Source organism: Halichoerus grypus, chromosome 12, assembly GCF_964656455.1.
Source record: "Halichoerus grypus chromosome 12, mHalGry1.hap1.1, whole genome shotgun sequence".
NCBI classification, from domain to species: Eukaryota; Metazoa; Chordata; class Mammalia; order Carnivora; family Phocidae; genus Halichoerus; species Halichoerus grypus.
Window position 1 is genome coordinate 60,760,259 of NC_135723.1, and position 27,787 is coordinate 60,788,045.

At 44.9% G+C, this 27,787-nt stretch overlaps 1 protein-coding gene across 2 annotated transcripts in view; it reads left to right on the forward strand.

The window, feature by feature from the left end:
• Nucleotides 1-27,787, forward strand: part of CHN2 (chimerin 2) — a 298,376-nt gene that overhangs the window by 187,512 nt on the left and 83,077 nt on the right. For both annotated transcript variants that reach the window (XM_078059407.1, XM_036074482.2), the window contains 2 exons: nt 1,352-1,465; nt 3,264-3,549. In XM_078059407.1, coding sequence (XP_077915533.1) covers nt 1,352-1,465; nt 3,264-3,549 — 400 coding nt within the window. The remainder of the gene's footprint in view (nt 1-1,351; nt 1,466-3,263; nt 3,550-27,787) is intronic.

The window sequence follows — 27,787 nt, forward strand, 5'->3', positions numbered from 1 at the left end:
ATGCCACATCCATCCTCACTTCAGAAAAGTGCTGCTCCAAGATGTCCACGTGTTGACTTTTGAGATTTAAAACCAAAATTTGGAAAGCAGAAAACCTCTTTCTCCCACCTTGTCACTGAGTCAGACTTTTGGGAGTTGATTTTGGATCTCAAAGCTACAGCTTCTTCTGGCTTCTCTCCCCTAAGACAAAAGCTTCAGTTTATAAGGTCTACTTGTTAAGAAGGACAGAAGGGAATTAGGAAATAAATATTGCAATAGCATTTTACCCCCAAACTATTATCATGCTACCTTTGTCCTCACTTCATCTTCACATTCCTGGGGGAGAAGGCCAAAACTTGTCTAGCCAACTCCATCCCTCCCGCCCCCTTTTCAGTTCCAGGAAGGTGAAGGGATTCTCTGTCCAGAAAAATTTCTTCTCTAATTTATTCCCCAAAGATCTTCAAGTTTGGGTAATCCTGGGAAGAGGGTGTTGTTCCCTCCCCCCGGGCCCTGGGGTCCCTCAGCACTGGCTTCACTCCCCAACCCAGCTCCCCCACCTTCCTATGAAACATGAATTGATCAAATCTCTGGTAAGTGGTGGTGGGGTGGGGAGCTGTCTTTGCTTCAAGACAACAGAGAAGGTTCCCCAGGAGTCACTGTCCACTCTGTAGGCCTCGGACATGTGCCTCCAGAGCAAAGCGGTCATTAGCCAAGCCTGCATTCTTCCTAGATATGCTTTGTTTTCTACATGCATGTGTATTATTTTTAGAATTGCAGAAAAAAAATAATAAACGTTATCTTTTAAAAAGAACAATAGGTACATTTTTTTCAAACATATCCTGAAACGATTGCTCTCAACATTAAAAGGAATGGAAGAATGTTGATTATAGCTGGCTATTGTTTCCAGAGAATGAGCCTCTAAAATTAACAACACCCTGCACCTGAAGTAAGCAAGTTGATAATCAATAGTGTTCATTAGCAATCCGGACAATACATAGTTTCTGTGTTTGAGCTGAGAGCTAAATTGGTAATTGCTCTTTTGTTATTCCCCATGGTTAAAGAAGGGGCCATAACGTGGCCTTTTGTTTTGACTTTAGCTTTCAGCTTGAGAGCAAAGACAAGAGCAGAAAGCCAGCTGGACTGGGTGTTCTTCATTTTGTTTTGCCTACCTGAATACTTCTTATAAGTTTGGGTGTTTGCTGAGAAGTGGTTCCAACTGCATCTTTAAGATATATGGTAGTTACTCCCCTCTTCATCCACGTGGGGGACAGTCGGTTCTGGGTGGCCCCGCCATCTTTTTTAGCCCAGCTGTTTGTGGTGCATAGTTTGTATGAGGTCTGCTGAGAACAAAGATGGTCCGTTCTCTCCTCAGGTTTCACGGGATCATCTCCCGGGAGCAGGCAGATGAGCTTCTCGGAGGCGTGGAGGGCGCCTACATTCTTAGAGAAAGCCAACGCCAGCCAGGATGCTACACGTTAGCTCTAAGGTGAACCTGATTTCATCCATTGTTGCTACTGCTCTTCAAGTGACCTCACTTAATTTTTTCCCATTTTTTTTATTGCCATAAAATATGTGTAACATACAATTTACCATCTTAACCATTTTTAAGTGAGCAATTCAATGGCGTTAAGTACATTCTTAGTGCTGTGCAACCATCTCCACTATGGGCTGGCAGGATTTTTTTCATCATCCCAACCAGAAACTCTGTACGCATTAACCAGCCTCTCCCGCTACTTATTTTTCATTTTTGTTTTGTTTACGGAGTACAAGTAGCATATTAGAGGCTTATACACTTCCTAGGCCACCGATGTTATCAGTAGGATGGACACTGAAGCTCTGTTTATGCACATACAGTAAACTGGGGAATTATCTGGAAAGTTAGTGCTCCTATAGCCACTTCTGCCTAAATCTGATCCAGCTGAGGGAGCAACGCCTCTGCCTCAGTTAGTTCCCGGGAGCCCTTGTCAAAAGTCTTCACCTCACGTTGTGTATGTGTGCCTGGACTGACGTGGAGTTTGTCCATGGGTTCTCTCGGGGTTTAACATTGACCCAAGGGTCACATCGACTCCCAACGACAGTCATGGTGCTCCATGCCTGCAAGCCATCAGAGCAGAGTTTTCATGAACCTTTTATCACAAAATCACAAGAACTGGAAATCACAGGGCCAGAAAAGCATTGCATTTTCTGCACTTTCATAAACTCAATCAAATATTTGACGCCATTTGATCCTTATGGCAATCCCATAAGGTTTGGGGAAAGCATCCAATTCCAGAATCGAATTGTCTTCTGAAAGTTCATTTATGAACTCTTTGGAATTAGGAAGACCTTTCTCCATAGAAAGAATGGTATTAATGGAAACACTTCCCAGGCCGGCCCACAATGGCATATTCCAGGTGACACCTCAATATTGTGGCCATAAAAGGCTACTTCCCAAGTTGCACCTAGGGATGGTTTGAACATATCTGAGATGATGTCATTATAAGAAAGTACTTCAAAAGCTAGTAAGTGCTCTAGGTATGCAAAGTATTTTCCTATCCCCCAGCCCTCCAGCAGCAGGCACAGGCAGTCCCAGCGGGGAACCAAACAAGGGCTGTGAGATACAGGACCAAGGCCAAGAGGGCGCAGCTGGTGCTAAAGAGGGAGGACCTTATAGGTTAGACCCCTGGGATGCTGGCGGTGGCCGCTCCAGCAGGGAACTTCACCCAGCTCCCCCCATCTCCCTTCTGTGGCACCAGCTAGGGTGGGAGGCATGAGGTGCTCTGCTGGTGGTGGCCAAAAATGTCATAATAAGGGGACATCAGGGCAAGTGGTGGTAGCTTCCCCTGCAGAGGCAATTGCCGGGTATAGGCGAGGGGTAGAGAGCCAGGGCTAGTTTTCATTAAGAAAATTTAAAAGTAAAATATATGTAAACCAGGCTCTACCCTCTCACATTTGCAAATGAGAATAATAAGGACTCAACGGCCTTAGTGATTTCTAGGATCCAGTGACACCATATGACTGCCGGGTGTTGAATCCCACCCCTGCCTCTCTCCAGGGGTGTAATCTCAAGCAGGTACACGATCTCTTCAAATCTCAGTTTTCTTAGACATAAAACCGGGACAATAATTCTACCTGTCTCAAACTATGATAATTAAATGGAGGGGAGGGTAAAAAAAAAAAAATCATTCCAAGTGCCTAGTTCAGTGCCTGACATACATTATGCACTCAAAAAGTGTTAGCTGCTACTGTTTCTTCCATGTTCTTACTTCTAACACTGTTGTGATTTCTCTTTCTCTTGGGGACAGGTTTGGAAACCAGACTTTAAACTACAGGCTCTTCTATGATGGAAAACACTTTGTGGGCGAGAAGAGGTTTGAATCGATTCACGATCTGGTCACAGATGGCTTGATAACACTGTACATAGAAACAAAAGCTTCTGAATACATTTCCAAAATGACAACAAACCCCATTTATGAACACATTGGATATGCCACTCTACTCAGAGAAAAAGTATCCAGGAGGCTGAGCAGGTCGAAAAATGAATCAAGAAAAACAAGCGTTACAAATGAAGAACACACAGCAGTTGAAAAGGTAAGCTACGTGTGTGACAGAAACAGTCTCTGCTCAATCTATGCTGAATAACTGCTTGATTAACTATGTATGTGATTGGTCAGAATGTTGGAAGAGACCCACTCCCACCCAAAGAAATCTAGAATGTTCTGCTAGGAGGGACCTTAGAAATCTTCCAGTTCAACGGAGGCCCAGAAGTGTGAATTCATTTGCCCAAACTCATACAGTCAGAGCGAGGGCTTCACAAATAATTATTTGTGGGTTTATTCGGAGTTTGAAAAAAACACTTTATTAATGTTTTATGATGAAAATAGTCCTTGGTTTTAATTCCATTTGAGGCCCTACTGGCCATCTCTATGTCCACCTAACTATGCAAAATCGTGATATTTGTGTCTGCTTCTCTTAGGACCGAGTGACCATGTGTGATGCACAGGTCAGCCCTCCTGAAGGTAGTCTTACCTAGATAACAGCTTTTACTGACAGATACGGGAGCGTTATCGGGGAGGATGGCTATCTCTGGGAGGCTTAAAAGACGGGCTGTCCTTTGCCTCGCTGAGGATTAGAAACTCCTAAGTGGGCGATGTTCAAGCTGCATGGATGGTGGCAGGATGTGGCGGGGGAGATCTGATTTTCCCCTCCAGTAAGTTGCTGTTTATTTGAAAGGCACCAGCACAGTTTGCTAGCAGATTTTTTTGGATGTGCCCCTTTAGGAACCATCTGCTTTGCCTGGTCCTATGTGTTTTCCGCTGAAAGAAAGTGACAGCCAGTCCTACCGGTCAGCCCCCACTGAGTCTGTGCTGAGCCCAGTGTCGAAGGCAAGCTTGGACTGGGACAGATATAAATGGGGGGGAGCAGAGTGGTGGGCAATCCTCCTTCTGGTGATCGCTAATCCTTAATTAAACCGGAACGGCGCCCCCACCCTCCCCTGTTGTCCAGTGTGAGCATAAAGCAAAGGAACCTCAGGTTGACTGGCTCCCTTGGCTTTGGGACAGGGACACACCAGAAATCACTGGAATAAGGAGGAGGGCAGAGATAGGCAGCACGGCGGTCCTGTTGGCAGAGATGGGCATGATCTTAATTGATTTGCTGATTGGATTTCAGAGCCTAGGAAAACCTTCCCCAAAATCACATCAGCTGAGCAGCTGGCCCATGAAAAAATTATTTGCCATTTTCTCTGTTATAACTCCAGTGTCTCCAAGGCACCTGTCATTCTTTTACAAATAATTGATTTGGGAAATGGTGGGTTTTCTAATTGTTTACATTATACCAAGAGGAAGGGAGGGGACATGAGCCCCAACTTTCAGAGTTTGTTCCGGTCCAGGCAAAAGCCATTCCTTAGTGTGTTTGTAAAATCTGTTCAAAAGTAATTTAGAATAGAAAATCTGGAAGCTGACCTTCCCAGCCATGACAAATCAGAAGATGAATTGTAAAATAAATCTCTGAAGCGGTGTTTATGTTTCCGAGTCAGAGGGTAATGCCTCCAAAAAGGCAATCAGTGACAGCGGCGGCCACACACTGGGACGTCTCCAGGGAGAGAGGTGAGCAGAACGAGTGCCTCTCGTATGTTTGGGATGAGAGTTTAGATTCTGGGTACTGAGGAGATATTTCTAGAGCCTTGTCCTTCGCCAAGAGGGTAGTTTGGTCACAAAAAACTGATATTTCTAGATGATATTCCCATAAGGAAACTTGCAGGACAAACTATGCCCATTTTGTATTGTATTTATTAAAATTAAAATCTGGAGGAAATTAATAATCAGATTAATAATCACTTTAGATGAGCTTCCCAGGACACTTTTACCTTTCTAGGAAAAGGTAAATAAAGAAAACATTGCAAGAAGAAGTCCACACACAGGGAAGGGTTTGATGGACAGGTGCTGGTGGTGTGAATTTTCTGAGACTAATGATGCAAGTTTGGCTTTCCTGGGGGACATTCTGAACGCTGGGTCTGGTCGTTTGCTGGAGGTCGCTCGTTTTGTCAGCGAGTTTGTTAAGTAACTTGGTACAAATCCATCTCTTTCTCTCTGACCTGTATTGACAAGTGGAATTATTAAAAGTCTCAGTCTTGCCAGAAATTCTGTTTCCCTGAAGGGCAGGTCAGTGGACTGTTGCCATGGAGGCAGAGACTAGAAAAGAGGTAGCGGAAACTTGAATGGATTGACTGAGAAGTGCCCGGGGCACCTGTCTGCTTCGATAATGGCGCATCGTGGAGGTTTTCATGAGTGAAATGGGTAGGTTTCCTAATAATTCTCAAACCCAGACAGCCCGGCATTTCATTTTCCAGAGTACTTAAACTTTGTTCGCCCATTTATTTTATTGATCATTTCCAAATGAATCCAGAGAGACGGTGGTACCTGAGAATCCAAGAATGTTATCAGTGTTAATTGGCATAAAGATATTACCTACCCCATCAGAACTGAGTGGTTTCCAGATTTATCTCCTGTCGAGGTGGTTAGCAGTGAACTTGATTTTAATAACTGTAAATGAGGCAGGGAGGTGGGGGGGGTGCAAAAAAAAAAAGTTGTGGTAGTTAGCCAATAGCAATCTCTTTCGTTTCTGATTCCTTATTTAATTGATTTTTAAAACATTATGATATATAAGGGCCACCATTTGGTGCATTTAATTAAAATGGTCATGCCCGGTGTAATTTCTTTTATGAAACTTATTTCAGAATTGATTCCATAGGTGGATTATCTACTGACCTCCAAAACCAGCACTCTAAGCAATAGGATAACAATAGAATTTGACATTGGTTCAGGCATTTATAGTTTATAGATTTCACACATGTGAGGTAGTTTCCCATTTTATCCTCAGAGCAACTTCGCCAGGTACATAGAGTAGGAATCATTGTCCCCACTTCATTGAAAAACTCACAGTGGCAGAGTGAGGAACCAAACCCAGATTTCTGAGCCCCACGTTCAGAGCTTCCTAAACATACAGAGCAGCGAGGCTCCATTCTGTTCTTATTGCCCTTATTGCTTTAAGCAAACACCCCTGGTTCTCCCCACGCTCAGTCAGTTGATGCTAACAATCACTCAATATTTCCATCATCTGCTTTTAAAAACACACTGCTATTACTAATTATAACAAGCTTTCTTATAACTAAGGATACTCTGCTGAATCAAATATATGTGACAAGAGTGTTTCAATGGCACATGTTTATTGGATAAATTTGGCTTGCTCGTATTGAATTGCATTTACGTTTTACTGGAGAAAAACCATCCGTATCCTTGATATAATAAAAGCAGAGTTTAGAATATATTATATCTGATCAGTTTATTCATTTCAATATTTTTTCTAATAGCAAAAGTTAGAAAATAGCCTTAAATGCCCATCAGTTGGGGGCTGTTTCGATGAATTAGGGCACACCCATGTGAAGTAATACCATGCAACCACAGAAAAGAATAAGGATACTCATAGGCACTGATATGGAAAGATTATCCGGAGTTATTAAATGCCAAAAACAACTTGCAATATAGTGTGTATAATATGGTTTCGTTTGTGTAAACCAGAAGAAAAATGGTTTTACGTGTTTTTTCCCTGCAAAATCATAAGCTGTCCCTTGAAGGATACAAGAGCTAGTATCATTGGTTGCTTGTGTGTGTGTGTGTGTGTGGAGGGGGGGGGGTAATCTGGGAAATAAGGGTGGGAGGAGATTCTTCCCTGCTACTATTTCATACTCTTTGAATTTTGAACCACCATAAATGCAGCATTCTATTCAAAAAATTAAATAAGAAAAAAATGCATTAGGTTTTAAATTCACATATGCTAGAGCAAACCCCGAATAAAACATCTTCTGTACTCAAGGCATCACACACACACACACACACACACACACACACACGGAGCAAGCAGTTCCAGCCTCTGGACCCAGACCGTTTTTCCCACCCCTTTGCACGGGTCCCCTTCCCTATCCTGAGAGCTCCCTTTTCCCTTCATCTCTCCCTTGGATGCCTAACAAAGAGTCTGTGTGTAGCAGCCTTTAAGATTGGGGCCAGAAGAGGGTAAAGGACCAAAATCACCACATAAAGACTTTGATGTGACTGTCCTGGAAATGGGTTGGCTGTCGCTTCCTCACTAGCACTGCTCCCCTGGGATCCTGCCCAGCCCTCCCCCCATGTTCCATGCCTTTCCCCCCACCCCACCTCTGTTTTCTCAAGCTGTGAAGACCAACTCCCTGATTCCTCTTGCTTTCCTAGGGCAGCAGGGAAGCCCTCTGGCTTCTGCTTGTCTTCCTGTGAAACCAGGAACAGTGACCTTTCCCTGATTGAAGGGCTCTGAGTCTGGTTAGGACGTCGTCCTCTGCAGATGAGCTGTTTTAGACAGGAACACTCTCTCTCCAACCCCAGTCCACCTTTTTTTTTTCCTTTTTGAAATAATTCTCTTCTTCACATCCAAGGGGATCCTCTCATTGTTTATTTTGCTGTTTTGACCCTAAGAACCAGCTAGCCTGCCAGAGAGCTTTGCCCAGCAATGACATTACATTTCCCTCCACTACCCTGGAGCCGGAGGGCGTAGCCACACCAGGGAACAGATCTCCAGGCCTCGCTGACCGACAGAAGCCTCACAAGTCAGTTGAGCTGAGACTGAATGGTTCTCCCCTCCAGTCTCACAATGGTACCTAAGTGTTGGTAGCCCTTGGTGACTTTTTGTTCATCAGAGTGTTGCTCTTGCTTTTGTTGTTTTCATCTTAGAAACGTGATTGGCTTTGTCTGCAGGACAAAGTCCAAATTCCTCAGCAGGACATTTGTAGCTTGTCTGAGCCTGGGCTCCTTTGGAAGCAGAGCCTGAGATAAGGGTTTGGTACATTGGTAATTTGGGGAGGCATTCTAATGAGCAGGAAGGAGAGATCAAGGAACGAAACCGATGAGAAGAGAAGCCAATAGAAATGGATGTTATTGAGTTGGGCATCTTCTGAGAAGCCATGTAGAATTGCTCCTAAGAGGACTTGAGGAGGGGGCACTGTTTATCTACCACCTCCTGCCTCCTGTCCTCTATTGGCTGAGGGGTGCTTGTGAGCTGTTAAGTCCCTCAGACACCAGGCTGTGCATGTGGAGAGCCAGGTGGGTGCCCACAGGCATCCCAGACAGTCCTGTCAGAGAAGCCCCAGACAGAAAGTGAGAGGTGCACGGTGCATGGTGAGGACAGCTGCTAACGGGCGGTCCTGTCAGGAGGCCAGCTGCTGCAGCAAAGCCTGGGGTAACGGTCGTGAGGGACACTCAGAAACGGGATGCCTAGGTGGCTCAGTCGTTGGGCATCTGCCTTTGGCTCAGGTCATGATCCCAGGGTCCTAGGATGGAGCCCTGCATCGGGCTCCCTGCTCCGCGGGAAGCCTGCTTCTCCCTCTCCCACTCCCCCTGCTTGTGTTCCCTCTCTCGCTGTGTCTCTCTCTGTCAAATAAATAAATAAAATCTTTAAAAAACAAACAAACAAACAAAAACGAATGGAAACGCCCATTACAGCCCGGCCCCACCTCTCCCAGCCTGTCTCCCACCGCTGCCCTCCCTCACCAGCCTGCCCTCCGTATATGTTCCTGTCCCCTCGCTTCCCCTCCCCCTACACCCGTGTCTGAAGGGCCTTCCCCTCCTGTGATCTGTCAGCTCCTGTCCATCCTCTAGCATCCAGCATAGCCTCTCTGGTAAAACCCCCTGGGGCTCACCCTCCTTCACACACTCTCAAGAATCACTCCCACCCCAAAACAGCCCCCGAGCTTTGCACTTAATCTTCATGATAATTTAACATGCTGCATCCTAAGTGGTTGATGAGACCAGTGGTTCTCAAAATATGGCCCTCAGGGACCAGCAGCATCAGCGGCACCAGGAGACTGATGAGAAGCACCCCTGCTCAGGCCCGCCCAGCACTGCTGGATCAGGGACCCTGCAGGTGGCACCTCAGTCTGCGTGTGAGCAAGCCCCCAGGGTGGCTCCAGGGCGCACCCGCTGTTTGGATGCCTCTCCTCCCTGAGCAGCCGCCCTGTCCGAGGCCCAGGTCACCCGCGCTTCACTCCCCAGCTCTAAAGCCCGGCCCATGAAGGGCTCGGCGGGGGACACACCGCCCAGTGGACAGCAGATGGCTAACTTGAAAATGGAACAGACTGTATCACATTCACCTGAGGAACACGCATCTCAAATACACCGAGACGTGTGGGTATCTCCTATCCCCCTCTTCCCGCCCTTACCTCTGGCCGGCTCCTTCCTCCCGGGGCTAATTTGACTCAGGGGGTGGCAGGAGCAGCTCCTGGAGGAGGAGGGTCTTGGGGACCATTTGGTGCAGCCCCTCTGTTTTACACAACAGGAAACTGAGGCACCCAACTCATTAGTCTTGGAGTATTTCAAAGACATCCAGATGTCATGAAGGCTTGGATAGAAAAAAAAAAAAAAAGGCTTTAAAGTACCCTGCAACTTAGAAGTTCTCTTAAAGTTAAGATCTTTGAGGAACACAAGTTATACCTATAGGACTTCTATGTGAATGATTGAAAAGTGAAAAATGAATTCCGATTATAGTCAGTCTAGAAGGTATCCCCGCCATCAGAACCCAGCAGGAAATGGAAGACATAGTCACTGGGATTTTAAAGAAAATTTGATTAATAAGGGATTTTTCCCAGCGGCTGGCAATGGTGGGAAGCTGTTACCTCCCCAGGGCTGAAGGGACTCGAAGAAGGCACTGAGGTTACTGGTGTCTGATGAGAGCTGGAGTGGGGTTCTCCACAAGAGGGGGGGCTTCCATAAGAAAAGGGCTCCCACAGAAGGGGGGCTTGCACAGAAGGGGGCTTACAGGATAGGGGGTTCCCACAGAAGGGGGTTCCCACAGGAGGGGGACTCCCATAGGAAGGGGCTCCCACACAGAAGGGAGCTCCTACCGGAGGGGGCTTGCACAGAAGGGAGATTCACATAGTAGGGGGCTGCACAGGAGGGGCTCCCACAGTCAGTCGGGGGTAGAGCCGTGCAGCCACTGACCTGCCATATTACCCAAAAGGGGGGGGTGGGAAGGAAATAACCCAACTTCTCTCTCCTCTATCCTTTGATCTCCTCCCAATACCTTCCACTGGACAAACTCAACCAGAAGCCAGAGAGCAAAAGAGCTGGGGATATGGTCCACATGAGTCAGTCTCCCCACCATAGGGAAAAACAGGGCAGAGAATGAATTGAGGGAGGGGGGGGAGAGCATGGCAGAGAATAACCAATGCAAGGAGTGAATGCAGACCAATTCCACTGCTCACTGTGTTAGCACTGTTCTAATTACTGTATAAAGTTCTGGTTCAGACGCCATAATTGGCATTAATGCAAGATAACGAGGTAGCCCTTTTCCTGGATGGGCTCCTCAACTGCGCCATTATGGAAAGGATCTTGGTTCTGGGGGGCACACAGGCTCTGTGACTTGATTAAGGACGGTTGATTCAAACATAGTATTGCTCATAGCCCTTCACCAAGCAGAGGGGCTGCTTTCATTTGCCAGAGAAAGAGCCTAAATTGTTAATGTAGAAAACATCAAGGAACTGAAAACGCTCCGCTTATATTTACAGGGTCTGGAAAACCTGTAGATCTGCCCTGACAGGAGGTCCCTTGGAAATAATATGTAACTGACATAACCAGTCTTTTCTCCGGAGTCAAGGATAAATGGAGATGAGCATGACTTAGCTAGTAAAAGTGACAGGTACGGTAATGACTCTTCCTACCTCGCACACACAGAGTCATAAAATGGAATGGGATATGATGCGGTAAGAATGGATTTGAACTTAGATCACATTTGCTCATGAAAGCAGGTTTTATGGGGCCTTACTTTACATCAGAATCCCCTAATGGGGTGGGATTTGTCATGCAGTCTGAAAAATAGTTGATTTGGCTAGGTCAGTTGTTCTCAAACTGGCTGCAGCTTAGAATCACCCTGGGAGCTTTAAAAAAATGCCCACATTTGGCCTCTCCTGACTTCTTGAATTAAGGCCTCCCACCAGTGAAGTTCGGGCATCTGTATTTTTAAGGTCTCCCAGGTGATCTTAAAGTTCTCATCCCTTGGTTAGATGAAAGGTGAGACAGGAGGTAAAGGTTCCAGATACTCGGAGCATTTTCTCTTAGTGATAACCTCTACCACCTGCTCTAATGCCTCTCCTAGGCCCTAATTTAGACGTTGAGATTCATTCTCTACCTTCACCTACACATTAAAAGTCCTCCATGAAAACATACGTTAAGGTGGTAAACTCTGGTGGTTCAGAGGTTTGCTTTGCTCTTTTTTTCCCCTGGCTCCTTTTCTCAGATCATTGGCTAAAATTTAAATGATATGGGAAAAATCAACTGGAATAAGATTAAAAGAATTAAATGAAGGGACAAGGAAAAATCAATGCCTCTTCCTTATAGGCCAGCTGGTTAGTTTCTTAATGGCAAAGTTTATAGGACTATGATTCTCAACCTTGGCTGCCCACTGGAATTTACTGGGGAGTTTTCAAAAATACCAATTTCTGGGCCACATCCCCAGAAAATCAGATTTAACTACTAGCGTAAGGCCTGGTGTCTGGATTTTAGATGCTCCAGGTGATTCTGATCTGCCGCTAAAGCTGAGAACCCTTGCTATAGAATAACTCAATCCATCTTTTATCAGAAAGCTTCTCCTTTTTACTAATCCCTCATATCAGTGAACTCAAGGTTAGAAATTTACAGAAACAAAAAGGAAAGTTTTTGTCAGTATTTGTCAGAATAAGGATGCGCCAAACACTCTTTATTCCTCCCCACCTGAATCTAGAAAACAGCCAATTTAGGGACGCGGCCCTTGCTAAAGTATTTTTATGTAAGCAGTGCCATCTAGTGCCTGGGAGGAGAGTTACCTGCTCGTGACCATCTCGAAGGACCACACTTACCAGATGTGGGAGTAATGAGCAAGAACGAATTTTCAGCAATGAATCCACTGAATCGTTCCCACTTCCTCAGGTTTGATAGCACAGATCAGGCTATGCAATGGCTAGGGGGTGTCCTTTTTGTAGAGCGTGCTCGTTCTCTGTAAGCAGGTAGGCAGCCCTGCCAGGTTGGGGCGCTAAGATGTAGAAATGGTCCCAGTGATCTGATTCACTGGGATTCTGGTCCAGAGATGCCCACATTTTCTGGCTTTTTCATAGACTCTCTAAAATTTCTGAGAACCCCAAAAAAGCTTTTATTTATATGAGTTATATATATTGATATTTACTGTATTTCAAAGTAAAACTGAGAAAAATGTTATTCTTTTAAACATAACAGTAATAAATTCATTGTGTGTTTATGTAAGTAGCATATTTTTTTGTGAAAAATAACCCCATTTCCCAAAACAAAACAAAATCTAGTAGGGATACTGGCATTGTGTTCCATTTTCGTAAATCTCTTTAGTGTCTGGCTTAACGGACAACCCATGGATGCTCACATCTGCTTTTGTATTCAATCTGTGATGAAATATTGTTTTGTTTGAAGTATAGGAAGAAACTCCGGCCTCACACAGATCTGTATCATTGAGAAAAGGAAAAATGTGGGGGTTTTGTAGCCTTTTTAGGTAAATGTGATTTAAAAAAATAGACCGAAACTTAACAAATGATAGTTTCTTAGAGGCTAGTTGCGATGTCAATCAGTGGACAAGACAATTAATAAAAATAGTTTTTTTAAAAGATTTTATTTATTTATTTGACAGAGAGAGACACAGCGAGAGAGGGAACACAAGCAGGGGGAGTGGGAGAGGGAGAAGCAGGCTTCCCGCTGAGCAGGGAGCCCGATGTGGGGCTTGATCCCAGGACTCTGGGATCATGACCTGAGCCGAAGGCAGACACTTAACTACTGAGCCACCCAGGCGCCCCTAAAAATAGTTTTGACCACACAGACCCTCTGACAGTCTCTTGAGGTCCCTTACACTTTGAGAACTGCTGCTGTCGGCAGACCTCTGGTGGGTGAAAAGCACACCTTTTAGAGAAGTTTATATTTGTATGTCTCCAGGCAGGTGTTTGAGGGAATCAGTATGCCGTTTTCATCACCTTTGACTGTGGACGGTAAATGAGGCTGTCACCTAGGACCACTGTCCACCTGCGGTTACTGCAGTCTTTGCCCTGATTGTGACCTCAGAGCTCCTCCCATTGGCTTTCACTGGGGATGGGCAGCAGAACTGCCCCTGGGCCTGTGTCATTTGAAACCGCTTTCCAGGTAATTCTGATGTATTGTCCCAGTAAAGAACCATGGACCCAGTCCTACTCTCTTCCCTGCAGAGATGAGAAATGGGCCCAAAGCTCGAGGTGACATGGTGACAGTGAATGCTGGTGGGATGAGACACAACTTTAGGGAATCCCACTACTTTCTTTCTCTGGCCCCTCTCTTTCTTTTTCCTCCAGTGCTTCTCCTCCTGCCATCTTTGTGTCTCTCTAATCAAGATTTCGCAGTCTCCCCACCTGCACCCCATTGGTGAGTCACTCTCATCTTTGCCACCCAGAACCTATGCATCCTCTTCAGGAAACTGCACCCAGAGCCATCTCCCCGCCCATTCTCAAGTTATATGCTTCTGGTGCAGTCGAACCCAGTCCCTGAGCCCAGAGGTGGACTTGTCATTCAAGGCTGATCCAAGGGGTCACATTTCCCTGGCCCCTGGGGTTGGTTCAAGAGTGGGCATGCAGTCAAATCAGAGCCGTTGAAATCAGTAGACTTTCACTGTGAGTTTCAGAAAGAAGGCCGATTGCCCTTTTTTTCTGCTGAGTTGGATTCAGCAGGAAGTAGAGTCTGAGTGGCTGAAGTCTTTCCTCTGAGCCCGAGAAAGTGGAGCTGGAAAGGGAGAGAAACTGAGTCCTCAGAACTTGGTCTGTGCCTCTACCAGAGCTGCCCCTACAGCCTGCCACCCTCTGCTGGGTATTTCAGTCATGCCAGTTATGTGAGTCACTTAATTCCTGTGTAACTTCTTAGCTGTGGGAATGGGAATGTTTGGGTTGAGGTTAGATGTCTGCTGTCTTTATAGCCAGAAGAACTCTCATCCCGCCCCCCACCCTCTTCTATCCTGCACCGACTGCCCACCTTATTGAGAAAGCGAAAGCTCAAGTCTTCAAATTCAGACCCATTTTAATTTTAGTCAAACAATCCACACTATTCTTCCTTAACGTGATGATATAACATCGGAAAAGGGAATATCTAGTGTTTAGCGAAATGGGTAGGAATGTTGTACCTGGATCCCCCGGTGGACATCGGAAATAACCCAAAACCCACTTCTGGAGTGCGTCATCGCTCCATCTCTTGCCCCCTGGCTCTGCCATAAGTGCATCTATAGACCTCTTAATAATTATATGCACTTAAATAAGATTAAGGCAAAGTGTTAAAGAGTCCTAGTGAATTCTGATGAATCAGATTTTTATCTACTCATGATTTTGCCCAGAATTTTTTTTAACAAAATGGAAAGAAACATTTCTAGCCGGAGTGTTGGATCTGGCCAAAGAGAGCCTCTGTTGAACCTCCCCCCCTCCCCCAGGTTATTAGTAAAACAGATGATATAAGCTGGAAACCTGCAGCAAAAAGGCGACATATTATCTGTAGTATTTATGAATTAAAAGCTTGGTCTATAACAATTTGTGGGGTTTTTCCCAGCTGTGGGGAAGAGGAAGGATTTTGTTTCCTAAATAATTTCCATTGACACTATTGGCAATGAAATGGTCAAGGCTCCATCTTGGGTTGTTTGTTTCCATTGCCTCTGGAGCAGGTTGCAGAATAGGCATTACTCATTTCTCGGTAATGAAATGTCTGGCTGGGCTTTATGATGATCATTTATAAACGTCCCAATTGGTTTTGTCTCTCCTCATACATAAGCACTTTGAAGTTTCCAGAAAGTTAATATTTCACTTTGTACCTAGTCTCTATTTATGAAGCTAATGAGGCCCGACCATCAGAAGAGTAAGTTAAAGTTTCCAAATGCAACTTTTACAGTTCTCTTGTGACTTGGCGGCTTAAAAAACAAAACAAAAAAACGAGTAAGAAGTCAATTCACTGTCACTCGCAACAGATCCTTTGTTAACACTCAAATTGAGAGTCAGAAATATGACACGTAATTATGAGCTGTGCATGTCCCAACATGCCTTCCACAGAGTAAGGGTAGTTCTATCGTATTGCAGTGTATATAAATTACATGTAACTCCATTCATGATATAGGTGATTTCTATTATTTTTAATCCTGAATGATTTTAGGAAAGTTACAGTTACCACAAGAACAACAACAATTCTACATTTATCAAGCATGGTGTAGATTTTAATCCTTCATAAACCAAAATCGTTTCACTCGGCTTCATAACAATCTTTAAGTCTCGGGCTCCCTACTCTTTATCAGCAAGAAGCAAGAAAACCGAGGGTTGGAGGGGTCCAGTGATTGGGCCAGGGACAGAAAACTAGTGACTTGCGAGTCATAGAACTAGTTCCTAGTAACTACCACGGGGCTGGTTTGATTGCAAGGCTTCTGTCCTCCCCACTGCACCACACTGACAAAGGAAACCGATATGCTTGGTGTCTAATTTTAAAGCTTCGAAACAAAGCATTCTAGGGGGAATTGTTTTGCTCCTCACATAGGAGTTCTCCATTCGCTCTGTGGATGATTCTCATCGTCTTCTGCTCTTGACTAACTTGTTCTTATGAAGAAATATGTGTGGCTGAGGGAGTTCCTTGAGAAGACAAGTGCTCATTACAGACAAGCATGCCTACCTGGGCTATTTCTAAAAGAACACCCCTGTGTGCATCTTTTAGTCTGGAGCTCTGTGAGTTGAAAAGGATTTGGCAATATTGAAAAGCTCTATCTCTGCTAAATCCCAAAGTGACAACTATGATATGCATGTCTTCAGCTGCAAGCATCTCACTTCTTCCCATCATGATGGGAGAAATCGGGGTGAGAGGAAACTGAAACCACAGGTACCCTCTGACATGGGACTCAGTTTCCCCTCATGGTAGCTTTCAGCTCTGAGCAAACCAGCTGAACTCTGGGATTGTAGAATGATATACATGGAGCTTATAATGAACTGGATTTGTTTTCCTCTGGTGGGTTACATGTAGCAATCAGCTGCGTCACAGGGAGAAGAAGAAACACTAGCATTCACTGAGTTTCTGCCAGGTACCGGGGGCCGTAGAGATGCTTTTGGTTGGCTGTATGCTGTCCCCACAGCAGCTCTGGGAGGCAGAAATTGGGGTGGCTGGAGTAACTTACTCATGACCACTCAGCTGGCGAGCTGGGCCCCAAACCCTGCGGGTCCTGACTTGAAAGCCTCTTCAAGAGCTCCTGGCTCCCTGATAGTGAATTCCTTGGCGTGGCCTTTTATGACCTTGTCCCCTTGCCCCAGCACCCTGCGTGCCTGTGCACACATCTTGCCCTCATCTGCTTCCTCCCCCAAGCTGTGTCCAAGAGGCCGGCACTGCCGCACCATTATCGTTTTCTGAGCAAACCAGCTGCTTTCACACCCTTCAGCATTCACCCAGCATCTTCCCCTCAGCAATGTTGCTCCTCTCCTCTCACCCAGCCCCCTGCCTTGACTTAGGGAATGCTTAACTATCTTTCCAGACAAAGCTCAAGCATTTCCTGACCTGCAAAGTCTTCCCCAACCCCACTCGAACCTTCCTGGACATGCCTTCTTTTGGCCGCCTCACTGTGGCTTAGATAGGACTCTGATTATACCCCACTGCAGGGCGGGGGGGGGGGGAGGGTCATTCATTCAGTCCTTCATTCTTAAACTATGAATAATTACTAATGATAATTAGATATTCATTGGGCCCCTAATCTGTGCCAAGCACTGTTCTTCTCATAGCTGGCCGATCACACTGACAAGGGCTAGCTCAGGACGGGCCAGTGCTGCAGGCACATAAGGGAGGCCCTGGGTCTCTCTGCTAGAGCAATTAGGGAAGAGGCGTGTTCTCCTTTCGAAGAGGGTCATTTGAACAACGCCAGCCTTCGTCTATGAGCCAGTACATCTCCCTTTCTTTTTTGTTTTTGTGCTAGTTTGAGTAGAGTTCCTGTTTCCTGCAGCCAAAATAGCTCTAATGGAGTCCCAAAGGAAAGCAGGCCCGTGCCTGGGAGAGAAGGACCTTCTAGAACAGGGAGGAGTGTGGCTTGGCAGACAAGAGGGTCAGGTAGGGGAAGGGAGGCTGATGAGATGGATGAGCTTGAGAAGGGACACAAAGGCAGGCTGAGAAGTGTGGATGTTATGCCTGAAAGCTTGAGGAGCTGCCAGGGATGTGAGTTGCGGAAAGATGACTGATATGGGTCATCATGGCAGCTGGGTTGGAGGGGAGAGCCCAGGACAGCAGAGGAGGCAGATGTGGGGATTCTGGCACATCTGCTGCTTCAGTTTCAAAAGCCAGTAGCTTTTGGCAAGTTTTTAGAAGCCAACCTTTTCCGTTTTTATATGGTGGCACTATGACCCAAGCTAATGATCATCCTCCTCTTCCGATTTTGCAAAGCCCAAGTGTGGTAAATGGTTTCTCACAAGTTTCTCTAGGTTTGGGGTGCAAGGGGAGAGCTAGAAACCCATTACCACACTTTTGCACATAAATTGGGCCCCACAGACCTGCATTGGCCCAAAAGGCTTATCTGTTCAAGACGTGACTGTCTATTCTCCAAAGCCCTCTGCCAACGGCTCTTAAACACACACTCCAAATAAATGTTTGTTAAACGAATGAATGTGTTTGTATTCATCCCTCATTCCGCTGTCCCCTAGCAAAGAAAGAAAGAAAATGTGTGCCTTTCTTTAAATGCTGTGGACTTTAAAAAATAATCAATATTGAATTTGGTAATAAAATAAAAATACTCATTAACCTGGACTTCACAAATCCTGACCTTTAATACTCACAAAAAATTTACCAATTAAATAGTTTACAGGATATTAAAATGGAAATGGTTATTACTTAAGAGAACAAAGGTTTTCTTCCAACTCAGTGAGAGTATACAGCTAGACCCAGGGTAAAAAGAGGTCAGCAGTGTTCAGGCTGCTAATCACATTTTCTCTGATCCAGTGGTTCTCAGATTTGAGCGTACACAAAAATCCCCTGGAAAGTTGGTTCATACACAGACTTCCCGGCCCCACCTCCATCAGTGCAACACAGTAAGTCTGGGCTGGGGCCCAGCTTCCCAGGAGATGAAGGACCACACCTTGAAGCCACTGGTCTAGTCAGTACGGCAGGACAATAACTAACTAGATGAGGCACTCTGGGACTAAGGCAATGTGATAGTTGATTAATAACATACATAACTATTATACATATAATAATTATTTATTATATATCATTAATTAACTATCACATTGCCCTAGTCCCAGAGTTGCTTTATATATTATATAATATATTATTATATATTAATATACTTATATATAGTATATACTTGTTGAATATTGTCTGTATAATATAGTGTGTGTGTGTGTGTGTGTGTGCACGCGCGCCCACGTGGGTGGGTGTTCCCAGCATTCTTCACTCCTCCCCTCCTAGAAGATAAGCAGGTATCTTCCACTGCTTTTTTGTGACCTGTTTGCGTCTGTTATGAGACTCTCTGTGGTGGCCTCTGAAGGGCATCTCCCTGTGCAGCAGGTGCAGCCCAGTGGTTAAGGCCCCGGGCCCTAGACCAGTGGCTGGCCGTATGGCCCTCGGCAAGTCACTTAAACTCCCTGTGTCCTCATGTGAGGATGATTACAGCACTAGCCTCATGTTTCTCCCTTCATGGTGATCTCTGAACACCCCATGCCCGTTCCAGCCGCCACGGCATTGCTCACCATGAGCGCCTCAGCCGGCAACGCTCTCCCCCTTCCGAGCCCTGCCTGTGCCCGCTGCCATCCCTGTGATTTTCATCCCAGCCTTCCTTCCCAGAGCCAGCCCTCAACCAAGGGAGGGCCTCTCCCACTGTCCTTGGTGCTCTTCCCAACCCCCTTTCTTTCTTTGCACCCCCGTCAGCATCCTACTCATGTCTTCTGAGGAGCCCCGGCTGTATTCTGCTGTGAGTTGTTTCATGTTGGTCTCCCCAGCTCTGTTAGGAGAGTTAAAAGGGCTGCACCTTATTCAGTTCAGCCGCCTTGCAGGACTCACTGCAGTGAATGGACTTTTGTACTTGCTGGGCACTGAGTGTTTGTTGAGGGAAAGGAAGAGAAGGAAGGAAGGTGGAAGGATGGAGGAAGGAATTTTCCCACATTGTTCACTGCTCGTGTAACATTTTTACTGTAACTTTTGAAACTAGAGGAAAATCTGTTAGGTAGAAAGCCTAGAAATTATTTAGGTCAAACCATATGAAACTGCTGATATTTGATAATTTTTCTTCTACAAATAAGGCAATTTCATGTGGCTCAAACTGATATCTGTTTTTTTTTTTAAGATTTTATTTATATATTTTAGAGCATGAGAGAATGAGCAGAGGGGAGGAGAGGAGCAGAGGGAGAAGGACAAGCAGACTCTGTGTTGAGCATGGAGCCTGATGCGGGGCTTGATCCCACGACCCTGAGATCATGACCTGAGCTGAAATCAAGAGTCGGACGCTTAACCGACTGAGCCACCCAGGCGCCCCCAAATGGATATCTATTTAATATGAGTGCTTTGATCCTAGTAAGTATAAATAGTTATACTTGCTCAGCACATACTTAACACACTGAATATTCATTTATAAGTCTACAACAAGAACACTGATGGACTAAAATCCTGGGTTCTGAAGAGCCAGACAGGATGACTGATCAGAGTAATAGTATTCAGTTGGCACTAGGTGGCATATCTTTTTAAATTTTCTAGGAACTGGTGACTGTTACACTATTCCTTAAGGGTTTGTTTGTTAAACATCTCTAGAAACCCCCAAATCCACTGTCGAGGTCAAACACCTTAAGGGTTTGTTTGTTATTAGTTAGCTAGCTAGTCTGAAACACTCCCCCCCAATTCTAGACGAGCACTGTGTTCTGAGCCTACTACCAGAGTAAAACTCAAGCTACAGAAACAGACGGGTCCAGCACCTTTCTCGTACTTTCCATGAAGGTCAGCTTGGGTTCATTTCTCTCCCGCAGTAATTGTTGCCCTCCCATAATCACTGAAGGCTGATGCACAGCCAGCCTGAGACCCCCCTACCTCCCATACCATACAGTCAGTGCTGCTGGGCTGCTCAGGAGATTTTCAGTCTATGCAAGGCAGACTCCCCAAGTTATAAATTCCCCCTGTCTTCCCGCCTTTGGGCTGTTTTACCGCCTCCTAGAAATGTCACCAGAGGAAAGGCTACAGAAAGAAGTGAAATTCAAGGCAGAGCTGGTAAAAGGTTTTGTGCAAAGAGGAAGCTGAGGCCACTGGTTGAAAATCAGTGGGTTTCAAAAAGCGGTGCTCCTGCCGCCCTAACCACATGTCAGACGAGTGAGTATTGGGAGGAGCCAAGTTCATTAGTAACTGGGCCTCCTCCAGCTCCAGTGCCTTGTTTTGATGAGAACGTTCTAGCTCTGAGAAGGTGACCTAAAAATTAAAAAGAATAGTTTGTGGAGGAAGCCAAACAGAAAATTGCTGAGAAAGGTGGATGAATAGAATGCGTGCGAGCGTCTATGAAGGCAGGTGCCTGTGCGGCTAGCCCACCTGGTCAGGTGCTGGGAAAGGTCATCCCAGCAGGAGTGTCCAATGACGGACCCACGATTTGTCTGGGAGCACCCTGTCCTTGCCACAACCGCATGAAGAAGAAAACAGATCTTTGAAAACCGGCCAGTATTCTGATCTTTGCTTTCAGAAGAGAAGACCTGAAGGACGTCAAGAAAGTCGACAGCTTTTCCAGCTAAAATGCTGTCAGACAAGCAGAACACAGAGCTTTCAGCCAAATGCTTGGTGACTGTTAACATGGAGACTGCTCAGTATGGAAATATTTTTATTCCCCATATGGACATTCTAACATTCCCTACTGTTATAGAAAAATGTGTGGCGTTCTCCTTTGAAATATCTATACTCAGTTTTGTTTGACTCAACAAGTACTAAAGGTCAGGGTTCATATACTATTTGTATTCATTTCCCAAGTGAAGATTTTTTAAGTGGCTTTTCCTTCAGCAGTAGATTTGCTAATTTTATTTTAATCATTATTTTAGCTCTGTCCTTGTTATTGATCCATTTTTCAAAGAATGGTGTGACGTGAAGGTGGGGGACGGAGTGGTGCAATCAGGAGCCTGGGCTGAGAAGCCACACGGCCCCAGGCAGGGTCAGATCTGTTCCTTGTGTCTGTGTGGCCCCGGGGGCGTGTCATTGAACCCCTCTCAACCTGAGCGTCCCCTTCGGGGACATCATATATGTGAAGCGCTTTCAGGCGCCCCAGCTGCCACCTACCAAGTGTGCTATACCCTCCAGCCACTCGTGTAGAAGGCAGTTCCAGTACCACAGGGGGAAAAAATATGAAGTCTCTGGGTGATATTTCCTACATGGTTAAGCTCAAATTTTAAAGTCGTTTTCATGTGCACGAGATGGCCTATCTCCACTGTTGCTAAATGTAATTGACTCTTCATTGTTAGAGAAATAGCCCCAGCAGAAACTGCCCTCCACAGATTCAAAAAGACCCCGAGGAAGACAGGATACTTCACATAGTTACTGATGTTTCCAAAAAGGACTGTTTACTTAGGAAAAAAACAACATGTTATAAACTGCTTGCTTTACACATCTAAACTCTTTGGAATCATGTAGTGTTGCCACGAGATGTTAAAGCTATTATTAGCTGTGGTCAAATATTTCTGTTTCACAAAGATGAGTAGGTGTCTTTGTGCAGGATTGCTCCATAGGGTTGTGTAGGTCAGGAATCTCCAAGAAGGATCAGAGTTGGAGTGGTTCCCGCCCTTATTTGCCCATAGAACCCTTTCAATGCCAAGCATCTCTCAAGACCCGTGTCCTGAGAACATGCTTTGGGAAAAGGAAATGAAAAATAGATACAGTGTCCCCACGGTCAAGGGTCTACTTTGTAACTCACAGCTATGGTTCCTTTCTACACATTTGCCTTATGAATTTCACTTCCTGCCTCAGTCTGCTGCAGGCAATGTTCCTGACACGGGCCTGTCCATACGGGGCTCCAGCTATCAAAGTATTAAACAAAATGTTATGGACCAGATCTTGCTATTGGAATGGGAGCACCAAAGGAATGCCTTAGTTTCCAGAATCATAGAACTTTGGCATGCAGAGGGGAGAGAAGAAAGCAATGATTCTGGCATTTATTTTATGCCGATCACATAACCAACCCAGGGATGGTCACACTGTACAAAGTTATCTCACTTGATGACAGGTGGGCGCTGTAATGCACCACCACATGCCCCATCAAGACCAAAAGGCTCATTCCCCAGGTGCAAGTGTGTTCCTGGCAGAAACCCTCTTCTGAAGAAAGAGGCTTTGCCCAAAGCCCTTTGGGGACAGCCCACACCCAATGACCTGGCAACGTGGAGGGACAGACCTCAGTTTCCTTGCTTCAATTCAGGACAACCCTGAAGGACCAGCCCCTCCTCAGAGCTCCCCGGGTCAGTGAGGGTCTTCTTGAGATTGCATCGTAGCAGCTAACGTCTCCCCTGCCCAGTCCTGCTTCTTTCCCTTCTCCACAGGAAGTGATCCTGAGAGTGCTCCCCCATAAGCATTCTGTACCCTATGCTCACCCTGGAGTCTACTTCTCGGGGAACCTGACCCACAACCATCTTACAGCCTCGAATCTCAGGCTACATACTGGCAATGGAACATAATCACTCTGTCTTCTTTTTAATTGAATTTAATTTCCATCTCAAGCTTCCCTTCTTCCTAATAGTGATGCCTTAGTCTTTGTCAATTCAGGGGTTCCCTCTCTCCTCTTCTTTGCAGGGTTCCATCTTCTTTCCATGGACCTCAAGAGTTGTCATTTCTCTGTGCCAGCATCCATGGGGACTCCCATCTGCTGACTAGTTCGTGGTCCACACCCCATTTGCAGCTACCTGCTTCATGGCTCAGTTGCCAGTTCTCTCCCAGCTGACCCCCTCCCAGTGCCACGTCCTTGCCCCTTGCAGCTGCACGGGAAGGGACAGTCTCTTGCCTCCCACCCACGCTGAGCTACCTGGGGACAGTGTGAGGTGGCTGAATTTGCTGCTACAGAAATCATTCTTATGGGGGGGGAAATGTGCCGTGTGGTTATAGTTCTACTGTTTAGCATGGAAGATACCATTCAAAGTAAGCAATTTAGATTTGGGCAGAATGTCCTAAACAAAACAAAACAAAACAAAAACAACAATAAAAAAACACAAAACAAACAAACAAAAAATCCGTTTTTGTCTCTGGACAGAAAAGGTCATCACATGTGTTCTCCTTCTGCAGAAATAAGTTTTAAATCAGTTCCATGCAACCTCCCACATTCCTTTAACATAATTTATTGAGCACCTTCCATTTGCTGGACCTCCTTCAAGATTGTGGAGACACAGTGGTAAACAAATAGAGGCAAGTCCCCTGGTGGAGTTTAGAATCTCCTCCGCCTAGAGTGTTCTGGGTAGGCGTCTGGTTCCTGTAGAACCAAGACATCCTCAGCAGTGATTTCAGCACTGAGGCCACCAATGAGGTGGCATTTGCCCTTCATTTCCCCTGCCGTGATTTTGTGAGATGTCACTTTCGGTGGCCCTCTCCCAAGGGGACATCAACACTCCCTTCTGCTCGGTGGACTGTCATAACCGATGGCTCTGCAAGTTGTCAGCAACATGGAATTTCTCCATGAACTGGCAATCCGCAGGCCACATCTGGCTGACAGACATGTTTTGACTGGTTTGCACATTGTTTTCAAAAATACCTTAATTTTGGAGATTTTACAAATGAACCGGATTTCCAGTTTTTCTTCTTGAAAAAGAAAAAAAAATCAAAATATCTAGTAGTCCAAGGTTAACAGCCTCATATGGCAATAAAATTACTGAAAGTTACAAGCCCCCTCCCCCTTCAGAGGAGGCAGACATTTTTGCAGTTCCATACAGTTTGGTCAGCGATCCAGCTTCCCTGGCCTACTTTACCTCCCCGGCCACTGGAGGCCTGTTCCTGGAGGATTTTACCTTCACATTAACCAAGACTGACAAAGCTGCATCCTGGGCCTTATGATATTGCGCCCCCCCCGCCCCGCCCCGTTTTGTATTTACCTAACTATCCTTTGCATGATGCAAAGAGTTTATAAAAAGTGGTCATAGGACACCCACTTACTATTAATTGTGATATGGTACACGGTGTCACACCCTTTATAATGAGCCCTATGGTAGTCATTGGTACCCATATGAGATATTGCTTGTTCTTGCCCCTTTCAGGCAATGATGGGATGTACAACGTGGCCCCCTTTGGGTTAGGTAGGGCCATCTGGCTCTTTTGGCTAGTGACGTATAAGAGGAAATGATGGATATCATTTCCAGATCATGGCACTATCTATTGGTTCAAGACCCTCCAGTGTGCTCTCTCCTCTTGTTGTGGTAACCAGCGACATCTGAGATGGTGGTTGCTGACAACTTCCGTCTCCAAAAATGAGACATGGAGCAGAGCTCCCAACTAAACTCTAACAGAAGACATGCAGCTGGAATGAGAAATAGATTTTTGTTGATACAAGTAACTGAGGTCTGGGGATTTTTTTTATTGCTGTAACAGCTCCTAACCTATATTGAATGGTACAGATCATAAAAGAGATTTCTCTTGGAGAACTGAAAAAATTCTTCATCTTCTCAGACGCTGGTTTTCTTTCATCTTATGGACCCTAAGAAGCTTCTTTAGCTTCTCGGAGTCTCAGACCCATCTCCTGTGGAAGTGTAGGACCTTGTGACCTTGTGACCTTATGACCTTGTGACCTTGGTGGGTATTCTAACTTTTCCCCTAAGTTTAATCTTATTTTTTCTACTTCTTATCTTATGGTAAGGAAGCTTTTTTTTTTTTTTTTAAAGAAAGAGCAAGACATAAAAATAAAATAATTGTTTCTAAATAGTTTACTTTCTTTTTTTTTTTAAAGATTTTATTCATTTATGAGACAGAGAGCACAAGCAGGGGGCAGGAGCAAAGGGAGAAGGAGAAGCAGACTCCCTGCTGAGCAGGAAACCCAAGACAGGGCTCAATCCCAGGACCCTGAGATCATGACCTGAGTTGAAGGCAGATGCTTAACTGACTAAGCCACTCAGGTGCCCCCAAATAGTTTACGTTCAAATACATCTATATGTCTCCCTTGAAAAAAATTAGTTTGTACTGAGGTAAAAAATAAAAGCCCTGAGAATCTGCTGCACACATTTTATAGGGTCTGTGCCTGAGTGTGGTGTTTAATTCTGGGATTTTCTAAGACTTCTTCGTAAGAGTGGACCATGAGAGGGGCTCCCTCTGCCTCTGCCCCTCCCTTCTGCTTGTGCTCTCTCTCTGACTCTCTCTGTCAAATAAATGAATAAAATCTTTAAAAAAAAAAAAAGTGGACTATGAGAGAGCTTAAAGGATTATAGGACTTTAAAATTTTTACATCAGAAATATTGCTTTAAAAAATGTCTTCACTTTTCTGTGGCTTATAATAATAAACTACTATGGATTACAAGTTTTAAAGTTGCCGGTGGTAGATTGAAATATTTATAAGGAAATATGTGGTTTGGGTTTTTTTTTAATTCATTTTTATTTGTGTAGGAAAATTTGCTGGTACTTATGATTATTTGTCACTCGTTGCTAGGAATAGAGACAAAAGAGCAAAGGCATTCTTGCTTAAGCCAATACCTTGAGACAGATACAATCTCTCTTGAGTTGCTCTCTCTGTTACTTTTGTATTGCTTTGTAACAAATTACCATCAAATTAGCGGCTTAAAACATTCATCTATTAACTCACAATTCTCAGAAGTACAAGCAGACTTACCCAGGTTCCCAAAGAGTGTTGCAAAGCCCACATGAGGTGTGAATAACTGGACTCTTCTCTAAAGGCCCTGGGGAGGAATTTGTTCCTAGTCTCATTCAGGTTGTTGGCTGAATTCAGTCCTTTGCAGTTTTGTAGGTCTGAGGTTCTTATTTCCTTTGCTTGCTGTGTGCTGGGGTGGTGGGGTGTTCTCCTAGAGACCACCTTTATTCCTACTCACAGAGCTCCTCCATCTTCAGATCCATCAGTGAAGCATCGTTTTTGTCATGCTTCACATCTTTCTGACTTCTCCTTCTGCTACCAGACAGAGAAGATATTATGCTTTTAAAGGACCCATGATTATCCATCCAGGTAAGTTCTCTATCTTCAGGTTAATTAATTAGTGCTCTTAATTATATCTGCAAAATACCTTTTACCATATAACATAATCATGCAACTCAACGCCATGTAATATCATCGGGGTAGTGATACCAAGTGGCAAGGTCATGAGGCCATCTAGAATTCTGCCTACCACACCCTCGACCATTGTACCACGTCTCCTCTAGAGTATTCAGGAACTCCTTTTCACTTGTTTATTTCCTACTATCTCTCATCTTTTCTGAACAATCCAAGGCTAGCTGGTCTCCATATTCTGTTTTGAGCAAGCAAGTCTTTAGTGCAAGTACATATTCGTTATGCATGTCTGGGTCACTTGTCTGGAGTATAAGTTGGAAGATGGTGTTGGGAAATACTTAGGTGAGGGTAGTAGGCAGACTGGTGAACTCTGGAGCCAGACTTTTTTACTAACTGTAGGACTTTGTATAATTCCCTTTACCTCTTAGTGCCTCAGTAGCCTCACCTCCAACATGTAGACTGTAAAAGCAACCACTTCATGGGACTGTTAGAGGATTGAATAAGTTCCACAAAGCCTGGCACAGGGTTGCCACCATATGAGTTAATGTTCTCATTAGAAGAATTGCGAGCTGCTGTAACACATAAATCCCCAAATTTTAGTGGCTTCATGCAACCAAAGCTATTTCTCACTTACGTTATGGTTCAGTGGGGGTGTTTCTGGTTGGGCAGGCTTTCATGTGGTCGGTCAGGAGCCGAGACTTCTTATGTCCCGGGGATCTGTCTTTCTCTAAATCACTGGGTCTAAAAGCTACAATCCAAGGATGCTGCAGTCCCTGAGACCATTTCAGCCTATTTCCACAAGGTCCCCTCTTTGCCAGCTGTTTATCTGGGAAGGTCTGCAATTTTTTGTATGTCCTCCAACCAAAACAACATAACAGATGGAATATAGACACACATGTGAGACTCCAGCTGTCTTCTATTAAGGTAGACACTAAAGAGAATTGCAAAAATGCCACTTTTGTCACTAAATTTCTTTTGGAGGGGGCCAATATGGTTAATTTTCATAAAAACATTGTTCATACCGACATTTAAGGCATTTAGTATTTATAATGTTTATGTTTCTATTTTTTTAATGAATTAAGATTCTAAGAGTTTCTTGGTAAGTCAT